This window comes from Balaenoptera borealis (genome assembly GCF_965194805.1).
Source record: "Balaenoptera borealis genome assembly, chromosome: 5".
NCBI classification, from domain to species: Eukaryota; Metazoa; Chordata; class Mammalia; order Artiodactyla; family Balaenopteridae; genus Balaenoptera; species Balaenoptera borealis.
In genome coordinates, this window is record NC_138862.1 from 71989356 (window position 1) to 72001719 (window position 12364).

The 12364-nt window shown below is 39.1% G+C and overlaps 1 protein-coding gene across 6 annotated transcripts in view; it reads right to left on the reverse strand.

Moving 5' to 3' along the window:
• The window catches only part of PCYT1A (phosphate cytidylyltransferase 1A, choline), a 44759-nt gene that overhangs the window by 5109 nt on the left and 27286 nt on the right, over positions 1 to 12364 (reverse strand). For all 6 annotated transcript variants that reach the window (XM_082393310.1, XM_082393311.1, XM_082393314.1 and 3 more), the window contains 6 exons: positions 10954 to 11053; positions 5739 to 5855; positions 4864 to 5015; positions 2507 to 2585; positions 1925 to 2067; positions 275 to 463 (listed from right to left, as the gene is read on the reverse strand). In XM_082393310.1, coding sequence (XP_082249436.1) covers positions 275 to 463; positions 1925 to 2067; positions 2507 to 2585; positions 4864 to 5015; positions 5739 to 5855; positions 10954 to 11053 — 780 coding nt within the window. The remainder of the gene's footprint in view (positions 1 to 274; positions 464 to 1924; positions 2068 to 2506; positions 2586 to 4863; positions 5016 to 5738; positions 5856 to 10953; positions 11054 to 12364) is intronic.

Below are 12364 nucleotides of genomic sequence, written 5' to 3' on the forward strand. Positions count from 1 at the left end.
GCAAGGCTACTCACTTATCTTGTCACCATATTTGGAGGTTGATAGAGAGCTGGCAAAATTATTTAGGAGAATGTATAACCTCTTTCTGTACAGATTTTTAAAAACTTTCTGGGGATAGTGGAAATATAGGTCTGCCCAACAAGGGGAACAGGTTAGATAACTTCTTAAGGTCAATGTCCCTTTGTGCTCAAGGATTCTATAATTTCTTTCACAGCATGAGAATTCCCTAGATTTTCCTGAATTTCCCTAAATTGTCCAGCAAGAAAGAACATACCAGCGCTCCTTCTGGACCAAACATTTCCAGGAAACTTCCAATGAATTCTCGGGATTTCTCCTCCCATTTCTGAATGAGGTCAATGCTTTTTTCTTCTACCTTCTGAACGAATTCTTTTGACTTTTCCTCCACATCTTTCACTTTCTTCTTTACTTTGTCAACTCGCTCCTGCAAGTGGTATTTCTTCTCCTGGATAAAGAAATAACTGCTCTGAGAAATAATACTCATTCTGACCTTCCATACTAAGGGGAAGGAAAAGACTTGATTTGGCACTCTACTGACACTCCTTTCAGTCTTGAGAATTTCACTTTAACCTATCCCATACTTCTCCAGCATAATAACAGATAAGATATGCTCTGGATGGTCATCTTATACAAGAGTGTAATAATTCTAAGATTGTAGAGCCCAGGACTAAACCAAATGTGTAGTGTAAGACCAGTAACAGACAGGCACATACCAAACGGAGTCAGAGTTTTGTAAGACGAAACATAAACTTGGAAGATAAACATGCCCAACAAAACCCAAACCCCATTCTAGATGGAGATGTATAGGGAGAGAGCAACAAGATCACTGCACAATATTGCCAACAATAAGCCAACTGTAACAGGTTGAAAAAGGAAATAGTGGACCTTTTACTTAAGTAATTCATCTATTGTACTGAATTTCTTTTCCTCCATCAGTGGCCTATTCTATGATTATAGAGGAGTTTTTTTTTTTTTTTTTTAATATTTGGAGGTCTGTTTGCTCATTCGCAAAATAAGGATGATACTCTTTGGTCCTACAGGCTTCCCTAAAGATAAGGGAAAATGGTATGAACCCTCCCAAAGGGAGGGGAGGGGAGGAGTCTTTAGCCAAATGAAAACTATTCTCATTTCCAGATCATAAAGGGGAAGGGGAAGGCGAATATGTTTAGGATTTTTAAACATCTAAAGATAGATTCTGCAGTATAACAACAGCTAGATTGTTAACAATAGCTAGGGTTTACCTGAATAGATAAATCATATTTAAATGAAACCATTTCACCTATTCATAATTCACAGAGCTGGGAGCAAGTGAGGGAGCATGGTAAACTACTTATGTAGAAGATACAGTTAGCAGCTTTCTTCTTTTTAAATCAACTTTATTGAGGTATAATTTATATACAAAATGTATAGCAGTTTGTTTCCAAAGGGCAGTATTAAGCTAAGATAAACTTGCTTTCATAAATCAAATTTTAAAAGTTAGGTTCATGTGCCTTGAGAAATTGCATGCAAAATGTTGTGTGTTACTATGCACACAGGGAGAGGATCCACAGCTTTCATCAGATTGCAAAGACCATCCAGTCAAAAAGAACAAAGGTTAAGAACCACTGTTTTAAGTATATTTGATATAAGTACTGTACTTTGTAAGTTCCACGTTCTTATTTATTTAATTGGCTGTATGTCCTTATATTGACATGTTGATACTAGCTCATAAAGGCAAAAAATACCTCTAGATACATCCATATGCTCTTTGTAAAGAGCTTGGCATAGCGTTATGTGCAAAGAGGTATCCACTGAGCTTTTGGAGGTGATAATAACAGCAGACTGAAAAACAAGTTTAACTTAGATGAAGTGAGAGACAACATGCCCTATAGGGCCAGGGAACTCTAGGATGAGGTTTGGAACTCACATTGATAAAGCTGACATTGAGTTCCTTTGCCGTGTAGCCCCTCTGTAGGTTCCGTCTGGCATACACATCATAGTCGCGGACAATTCGGGTGATGATGTCTGATGTGGAGATACCTTCTGTCCTCTGTGTTGGAGCAAACATGCCTAACCCAAGAACACATACAAACACTGTGACATTCTGATTAGCTCAGGCAGTAGGACTAGATGGAAATTGGAGCCACATTCCTCTTCTTTCCTCATAAAGCATAGTCTGCTATTACTAAGTAAAGTCTGGAGATACTGACATACAGAAGGAACACTGAATCAAAGGTTAGGAGTAAGGAAAGGCCCTAATATTAAGAAAAATATGGGGCTGGAGAAGGGTTTCCTGAAATTAAAAGAGATATCAAAAGTAGATGTTTAAACTGAGAATTGATGGATATGATGCTATGCTCACCTTAACCTCTTAACCAAAGTGTGACCTGAAACTGGATGTTAAAAGTTCTCACTGTATAAATTTTCCTCTGTAAAGTAGTGATGTGGTTGAATCTCTGTCACTGCCCCTAAGACTCCATAAAATGAGGATGCACATCAACTTACTCACCTGCTTCCTTGATGTGCTTATAAACATCATCACTCCCAGCAGAAGAGTAAGGGATGTCATCATGCGCTACAAAATCAATCTGAAAGTAAGGAAACATCATTTAAAACCCAGCATAACTACCATTCAGAAAGAACCAGTAAACACTCTCAGGCCCAGAAAAAGGACCACAAGGAGAGGGGAGGTCTCAAATGAACTTTTCTCTTTATCTCTCTTTGCTTTGCTCATAAATTCCACGATTCATTCACAAGCCACCCAACCTAATTATTCGTGGATCATAAACATGAAGCTAGCCAGTTTCTTTTTTAGCTATTCCTCCTGGTCTACTGGAAGTGCTACCCTCACACTGTATACCAGTCACCATGCTGTGGTAAATAGGCCTAGAGGATTTTCTGGTATGCTAGTTAGTGGGTGGAATCAAGGAAAGAAGAAAGGAAATCTCCCCACCCTCCTGGGTCTACAAGGATGGGTCAAATAGGGTTTCTAAAAATATGAGAAAGAGGTCACTTCTTTGTTAACTGGTTTCTCTCTCAGTCCATGAGATGAGTGGGAATATAAAAATATCAACCAAGAGCACTTTTACTAGAATAGATACATCTGTACTCCTGAGGAATGCAAAGCCCAAGGCCATAAAAGACCTTTAAGTCTCAGATCTATTATTTTACTACTGTCAATACCTCTCACACTGGGATCAATAATCTTTCTAAACTTCTCTCATTTACTCCTTCCTGAATAGGCCATATGCCCTTTGCTAATATAATTGCTAATACCACCACACCCAGCTCCCAGAAGCCACTGTAATGTGAAGTACACTCATCAGGACTATGTCAGGGACTCTCAGCTAACATCTCAATTACCCATGAACAACTTGTCAGGGATCCATAGGCAGCAAATTGAAAATAAGAATGGTGAGCAAGCAAGACTCATGGTTGAGGACACACTGCTAACAAGGAGAAAAGGAAATATGGAAGTTCCTCTAACCTCTTCTGCCTGGGCTTGCCTGGCTATGTTGCTGAGAATAATCTTGCTCATCACCTTTGGTACCATTGGCTGCTAAATGTTGAAGCAGTAAAGCTAGAGAACTATAAAAGTTCTGTCTTAAACCTAAATAGTTATAACAAATATCCCTTAGCTTCAGGCCTACCCAAATACTGCTTTTGAAGCACTTTGGCTACTTTTGTTCTTTCCTGCCTCATTGAACAATTCACCTTCAACATTCTACACACCACTGTAGAGAACTGACAATATGCTTGCTGGTTCCTCAAGCTCGAGGGCCTCCAACATGACCTGATAAATTCTTCTCAGCTATAAACCCCTCTTTTGTAGGAAACCTGTTCCTTTAATGTGGGAAAATAAAAAGGAGATAAGAGTTTTTTATAATACCAACTCACTGAGAAAAAGTGAGAAACCTCCCTGGTTTCTGATCCCACATAATTTCTAGCCTGAAATCAAAAGTCTTGAAACTAAATTTAAGTCAATACAGGAGAAGTCTATGTTTATATATCTTATTTCCTGGAATGTGAACTCCTTGAGAGCATGTCTGGGGCTGTGTATACTCTAAAAAGACCGATATGCTGTGAGGATGGATACGCCTATAATGGGGTTGGGGGGGGGGTGCGACAGACTCACATAACTGAAGAGTTCAATTTCTTTTTTTTTTTTATAAGATTTTTTTTTTTAATCATTTATTTTTGGCTGCGTTGGGTCTTCGTTGCTGCGTGCAGGCTTTCTCTAGTTGTGGCGAGTGGGGACTACTCTTCGTTGCGGTGCGCGGGCTTCTCGTTGCGGTGGCTTCTCTTGTTGCAGAGCATGGGCTCTAGGCGCGTGGGCTTCAGTAGTTATGGTGCGCAGGCTCAGTAGTTGTGGCTCACAGGCTCTAGAGCGCAGGCTCAGTAGTTGTGGCACACAGGTCCAGTTGCTCCGCAGCATGTGGAACCTTCCCGGACCAGGGCCCGAACCCATGTCCCCTGCATTGGCAGGCGGATTCCCAACCACTGCACCACCAGGGAAGCCCTGAAGAGTTCAATTTCTAGCCCTGCTCGAGTGTGACCTGGTTATTTGGCCTCTCTGGCCCTGTTCTTATATGTAAAGTGGAAATAACTAATAACTACCCAATAGGACTTTTGTGGGGAACAAATGAAATATAATGGATGCAAAAGTGCTTGTAAACCATCAAACCCAAGAAAAATGTCAGGGATGACTATTATTAGAAGTAATAACACTGTTACCTCTTCTATGTGAAATTTACATAGAAGACAGAAGTAAAATAAGGCTAGTGGAAAACTAGCCACAGTACCAGAAGTCTTGAAAGTTGAGGAAATTCCAGAACAGGGAATGGAAACCTGTGCTCAGTTTCTTACCCGGTGTTCTGCCAGGAACTCTGGCGTCAGGGTCCAGGGGGCATTCCTCACCACCTCATCCACATAGCGGCAGTGCTGCACTGCATCATAGCGCTCAGTTTCATTCATCACGGTGAAGCCTTTGAAGTTGTGTGTTAGCTCATCACTGCAAACTGAGTTCACCACAACATAAGGTTCTAAGTCAAAGTCCCCTCTGCTTAACCACTCCTCAATCATCAACCTCTCATAACCAATCTCCCCAGCCTGGATAAGAGTCTTCTGGATGTAGCTCAGTCTGGATAACAATGCTTTTCCTAATCCAAGATACACCTTCAGGAGCAACATTCACTAAATATGTTCACACTTTGGAGAGGAGAGGATACAACGGAGGACTAAGATCTGTGGCTTTGAAATGAAACTACTGTGCATCTCTGTATCAATTAACAGTTTTAAAAAATGTTTTCCTATTATACTTTTATTAGACTGGACTGGACCACATAACATTAGCTTAGCAGACTTTTGTACTTCAGTTGACTCAGAATGATAAACTGAAATCTAAAGCAAATGCTCTTCTTAAGTAGCATTTATTCTTAATGCTATTCTGACCACCCCCGCCCCCACCGGGGGTCAGACTGCAGAAACCCACCCAAAACCAGCGAGATAAACCCTGGACGTCTCAAGTCAATGAGCTTAGAGCTTCTCTCTCCAGGTTTATACAGTTCAGGTTTTATATACTTCATGTTCTTCATATATTTCACATTTTAAAGAGGCTGCACTATATCTCTCATTTGAAAACCAACATAAGAGGCAATGTACTCGGGTTATAAAGATAGGAGAAAAGAGGCTACCATAATTTTTTTCTGGACAGCACCTAAAGTCATCAGATGTTTTCTTACCTCCCACAATGAGATATGTATTAGGGAAAAGGTTCTTTGCTTGCATCAGAGCCCGGGCATGACCAGAATGAAATAAGTCAAATATTCCATCTGCATAAACTCTCACAGGCCGTTCACCTAAATCCAAAGGAAAGAATTTATCACAGAAATACATTGATTCAATACCTCATATTTAACAAATGGAAATGGCACTGTGTGATTGTTCCACCCCTGCATAGCCCCCTTTTAAGGTGTCCTCTGGATATTCACCTTAACTTGGGGTACTTTGGGGTTGTGAGGAATAACATCACAGGCTTCCTTGACTACAAAGACACTCTTGGCATCATATCCACTAACTCTCTTTGTTAGCCTGGTTGTACCAAACTGCTCAGGTAATTGGATTTCATGATTGCTTTTTCTTAAAGTTATTTTAGAAGTGAAGGGAAGAGTTATACAAGAGCTATACCTGAAACTTCAAAATCTTCACCTTCGGCTTATGTTTAAACTTCAGTTATGTTTAAACAGAGTATAATTAAACTATGCTCTGGCTACCTGCTCTCTCTTTTTCAAGCTGCCTTGATTACTAACAACTAATGCTTTGCTTTGAAAATAAAATACTTTGCTTTGAAAGTAAAGAGTGATGCAGAGGGGTGAGATTGCTTCACAGTCCCAGATTCACCCTTAATAACTGCTCTGTGATAACAGATGGAGTTCCTTCAAGCATTTCTCCTTGATAGTGAGCATGTTACACTTTCTCAGTAGAGGGTGATATACCAGGTATTTGAAAATCAAATATAAATATTTTAGGACTTTATATTAGAGCCTTTCCTCTTCCCTTGTCCATTAGTGAGAATAACAGAGAACTGACTGTCAATTTATTTTTAGTGGCAGTGGACTATGAAAGAAAAGGAGGAAATGATCTCTTGGGGTACAAGCCTAATTCCAAAGCCAAATAAACACACTGAGAATGACATTGATATAATGGTTCATCATGCTTCAAATGATAAACCTAATGAGTCCTAGTAACATATTTCCACTACTTGAATAAAGGAAGAGCTGTTTCACTGTAGCAGCAGAAAATAACAGTAGAAGCATCTACATCATTCTCCGAAAGAAGGGCCAGAGCCTCATCAAATACACCATACTGAAGGTAAGGATAAGATACATCTCCTTCCTGCCTTGAGGACAGTGAATCAAGGGGGAGGAAACTGGTTCTCAGGAGGGTAATGGACTTTTCTTTATAGATAGCTTTATCCATAAAAAAATAGTTTTTAAACTGAGAAATCATACACTGCTGATAGAAGTATAAATTGGTACAACTCTTAAGGAAGGCAATTAGGCAATATCTATGAAAAGACAAATGACAAATGTTTATACCCTTTGGCCCAGTTATCCCAATTCTAGGAATTTACCTCACAGATATGTTTGTAAATATGCATGCAGATTGCATTATTGATTGCAGCACTGTTGGTAATAGCAAAAGTTTGGAAACAACCTAAATTTCAGTGGAAGACTGAATATGACATGATCCACCCGCTAAAAGTGTGGGAAGATTTATATATTATTTGCTTAGATATCCACAAGAAATTGGTAATACTGGGCTTCCCTGGTGGCGCAGTGGTTAGGAATCTGCCTGCCAATGCAGGGGACATGGGTTCGAGCCCTGGTCAGGGAGGATCCCACATACCGTGGAGCAACTAGGTCTGTGCGCCACAACTACTGAGCCTGTGCTCTAGAGCCCACGAGCCACAACTACTGAAGCCCGCGCGTCTAGAGCCCGTGATCCACAACAAGAGAAGCCACCGCAATGAGAAGCCTGTGCACCGCAATGAAGAGTAGCCCTCACTTGCCGCAACTAGAGAAAGCCTGCACACAGCAACAAAGACCCACTGCAGGCAAAAATAAATAAATTAAATAAATAAATAAATAAATAAGAAATTGGTAATACTGGTTACCTGTAAAAGGGATACTAGGTGGCTGTGAGACAGTAATGAGAGGAAGTCATTTCACTCTGTGTCTTTTTTGTACTTTATGAATGTTAGGCCATGAGAATGTACTAATTTTATAACACAGGAAATAAAAAATTTTAAATAAAATAAATACACCAATACAATGAAAAACTGAGAATTTATATGACGGATTTAAAGAGTCAGAAAAATTATAGCTCAAGCTTGCCAACCAGCCTCATTCCTTTGTAATCTTAATCTCTTTAAGCCTCAGTTTCCTCATCTATAAAATAAAGCAAAACAAAACAAAACCTGAGTAATATAATCTCTCTTCTACATCCTAGAAATCATGACCATGAAGTAACTAATATACTTCTATCTTTCCTAAACAAGTCCAGAGTGGCTATGATCTCACTTTATTTGATCCTAAAAGACAAACAATAGAATATAAAATTTGAGAATACTGTATTGTTGTTTCTACACCAAGGGCAAAGTGAGATGAGGGAGATTTAGCTCAGTAAACACATTTCCTGGATAGTAGCAATAGCACAGACACTGTTGATTATGTGGCTATTTGCCAGCAGTTAAACATCCCATATTAGGCCAAGCCACCTCTGAACCCTTTCTTGGACCAATTCCTGATGTGCCTCTTGCCCTCTTAGCATTTCCCCAGCTTCCCAACCTCTCAATTCCCCATGACTTAACTGCAAGTCTTTGGCAAACCCAGGCTTGTATATTAACCAAATGACCAGAAGGGGCCACTGTTGAACTAAAAATCTGGGGAGAAAGCAAGCGTTATCCATTCCTTTACCAAGTGGCTATTGGTCAGGATGACTATACCCTCTGATTTATATCTGTTGTTCCAGCACACTGTCAAGAGCACCTGCTTTCACTCTCAAAAATGGTCTTGATTTGGATTACAAATTATAGTCTTTTCACTACTGCTAGACTAACTAGATGTTCTCCTTTAAGCAGAAGAGACCTGGGTTTCAATTTATTATCTCTTTTGATATATTCTCTCAAATAGCTACCACTGAAACATTCATCTTTAACAGATTTCCACTGCCCTTCAGACTTTGCCTTTTTCTTCCTTTCTCCAGAAAGGAAGAAACCAGAGAACATACCGCTGGGTTTTTTCCCACCTTCTAAAAAAGATGATCTTCTCATCTCTCAAGCCGTATTCCTTTTATCTCCAAGTAGTGAGTTTACTCCAAGATTACACAAACTTCCCTCTTGTACTCCCTTAACCTCCCTAGGTGAAACCTGGGGGCAGGGGGAGGGATGCCCCTTGAACCAGTTATTGGTTTAAAATTCACTAACTATATGGCATGTGTAGATTCTTTATTTGTTTATTCCTTGTCTGGCACTGGCATGAAGACAGTCACTTACTTGGTTATTTAACATAAAACTGAACAGACAGAATAAGATAAAGGAAAAACCAGAGGTCAAGTTAGACTGGCAAATTTTACAGGCCAATTTGTGACTATTTGTTCCACCCAAAATTCAATCAGCTTGCTGATAGCCTTCTATTATTTATAACTAATGTCTATATAAAGAATAGCACCACTCCAGGATGAAAAGAACACAAAGATGGAAAAACTTAGGTTTTTAGCTTCAATTCTATCACTAATTATTTGTTTTACTGTTTCACTTCTTAGTTTCTATGGACCTATATTCATGTATATAATGAAGAGTGTAGAAAGTATATAATCTCATAAATGACTTACTTATAAAATTCTACTATTCTAAAATTTTTAGAAATTAATTTATTAGTGTTTGTTAATTATAAGTTGCAAAACTTGGAAACAGTATACATATACATACATACATTTTTCCTACCACAAATGGTATGTGGCTAGATTAGCAACAAGGTGGCTAATATAACTAATGTGATCAGATCTGAGTGAGGTACTGCATTCTGAATGTGTGTCATTAGAGAGTATATGAAAAGTTCTTGCCCTCAGCAGGCTCTACTATCACATCTGAATGTGATCCTTGAACTGTCTAGTGGCATTTTGAAGTCTGACCTGCCACCACTACACTGTTACATATAGCCTGTCTTTCCTTGTTGTCATTTTACTCTGCCCAATTAGCCTGCCTATTACTGAAGTAAGAGGAGCCAAACCCAAAAAATCACATCATAAATCAGAAGGGTTGTGATCAACATGAGCTATATCTAAACACTTTTGCAAAAGGAAAGCATTCTCTGAAATTTTGAGGACCCCAAAACCATACTCCACACAGCCAAGATATAGCTAAGGGGTATTGGGACCCCTAGCCTAACATTGTCCAGCATTCATTTCTATTCATATTTCAGTACTCCTAAGTTACAACAGAGAGTAAACATACTAACACAATTAAGAAGTAACTACAAATATCTTTTATATACTGAAAATGTATAGATTTGTGGCTATAACTACCTCTTATTCCCTAGTGCTTGCCTGGGTTGAGTCCAGCCCTACATTTACAGAGTAAACACTTACCACAGTAATCAAAAGAAATGAAAAAGGATTGGGAAAAAAAGGAGAAATGGAGAATTTACAGAGAAGTAAGAACAGATGCCTATAGGACTTTGTATTCATAACAAATGCTCGTGGAAGTTTCTATTTATGATGATCCCTAAAACCAACTGCCCAAAACTATCTGGAATACATACTAATAATTTATGAGGCCAGAAATTGCTACTTAATAATGTAAACTAAGTATACAAATAAAGAGTATGGGCTTTGAAAATAATAAAGCAAGTCTTTTTTTAAAAAACCTGGAAAACTATAATATCAATAAAGATAAAATTAAGTGATAAGCATCTCCCAACTTAGGATATCTTTGTCCTCTGTCAGTCAGCAGCATCATAGCTAGTGTACTGACTGATAGAAAGGAAAACTTGGTGGGAAATTCTGATGGCTATTAAAAATGTGACAGTCTGACATATTATTTGGACCTTTATAAAAACAGACAAGATTATAAAGCAGCTCAGGCTAATATCTTATTGTCTCTGCTCCTCTGTATCTCACAGCTGTGATGATAACAGCCCCCCAAAAAAGTGTGTACCACTGTATCTCATAGCTGTGACAAAATACTGGGAAATTAGTATACAATATAAATGAAATTTTATGGAGTACAGTTATCCTCCCAAATAGAACAGCAAGTGAGATGGGGGGAACCCCTCTCTCAAGTAGCTTTTACAGGTAAACTGAGGGAAGAATATAGTGAGTGGGTGTACATTTGATAAGTACAATTGAATGCTAAAAACAATAGTAAAACAACAAAATAATTCGTCATTTACTTACAAGGAGTTCCTCTGCTGGCTTCTTCCATGGTTACCCTGACATAGGGCTTACTAAAGTCTACTTCAATTTCATCAGAAAAAGGCGCTGGCTGCCGTAAGCCCTTAAGAAGAGGAAAGTGAAGGAAAAGAAAAATTCAATGGTATAAACTAAAATACTCAAAAAATGGCAGCTTTAAAGAATAATCAGTTATTCAACATGCTGTGATTAAAATTTTTCCTAAAAGTTCATAACCTTAAAAAGAAAAAAGATAAAAGCATTCCAAAATGACAAGTGAAAGTTGCAACCTTTTACCAAACGGGCAAATCATGGCATGAAAGATAAATGTCTTGATGGTGATTTCAGGATAGGACTGAGGAAGGTGGCTGAGAACCTAAGCATAGTCCCAACTAACTGGGTCCAGAATGACAGCTCCTCTGCCAGACGGCAGAACAGCCAACCCTGATCTATGTGATGAATTTGCCAAGGTTCACAAGTGCCTTTTCATACCACTTCAACTATGGGACTGGGAAGGCATACAGCTGCCATGTGCTTTAAGTACGATCATCACTGTATAATGCTTTACACTGTAAATACGTTCTAATTCTCATTAACAGCCCTGTGAGGCAAGTAGTACAATAGTTAGCATCCTCAATTTAAAGATGAGGAAAATGAGGTTCAGAGAAGTTATATGAATTGCATGCAATTACTCAGAGGCAATGCTGAAATAAAAACGTAGGTATGGGGGCTTCCCTGGTGGTGCAGTGGTTGAGGGTCTGCCTGCCAATGCAGGGGGCACGGGTTCGGACCCTGGTCTGGGAGGATCCCACATGCCACGGAGCGGCTGGGCCCGTGAGCCACAACTGCTGAGCCTGAGCGTCTGGAGCCTGTGCTCTGCAACAGGAGGGGCCACGATAGTGAGAGGCCCGCGCACCGCGATGAAGAGTGGCCCCCGCTCGCCGCAACCAGAGAAAGCCCTCACACAGAAACGAAGACCCAACACAGACAAAAATAAATAAATAAATATTTAAAAAACAAAAAACAAAAAAAACCCAAAAAACGTAGGTATGCTCTTTCCTCCTTACAGGAAGGCCTTACTTAAGAGCTTCTGTTAAATCTATTCCTAAGTATTTTATTCTATTTGATGCTTTTGTAACTGTTTTCTTAATTTTATTTTTGGATTGTTCCTTGCCAGTATATAGAAATGCAATTGATTTGTATGTGTGTATGTGTATCAGTGTGAGTAATTTCAGTTGACTCATCTCCTGTGGCTTTGTTAAAACTCAATTATCAGTTCTAGCAGTTTGTTTGGTAGATTCCTTAGGACTGTCTACATATGAGATCATGTTGCCTGTGAATAAAGACAGTTTAACTTATTCCTTTCCAATCTGGATGGCTTTAACTTCCTTTTATTATCCCTTATTGCACTAGTTGA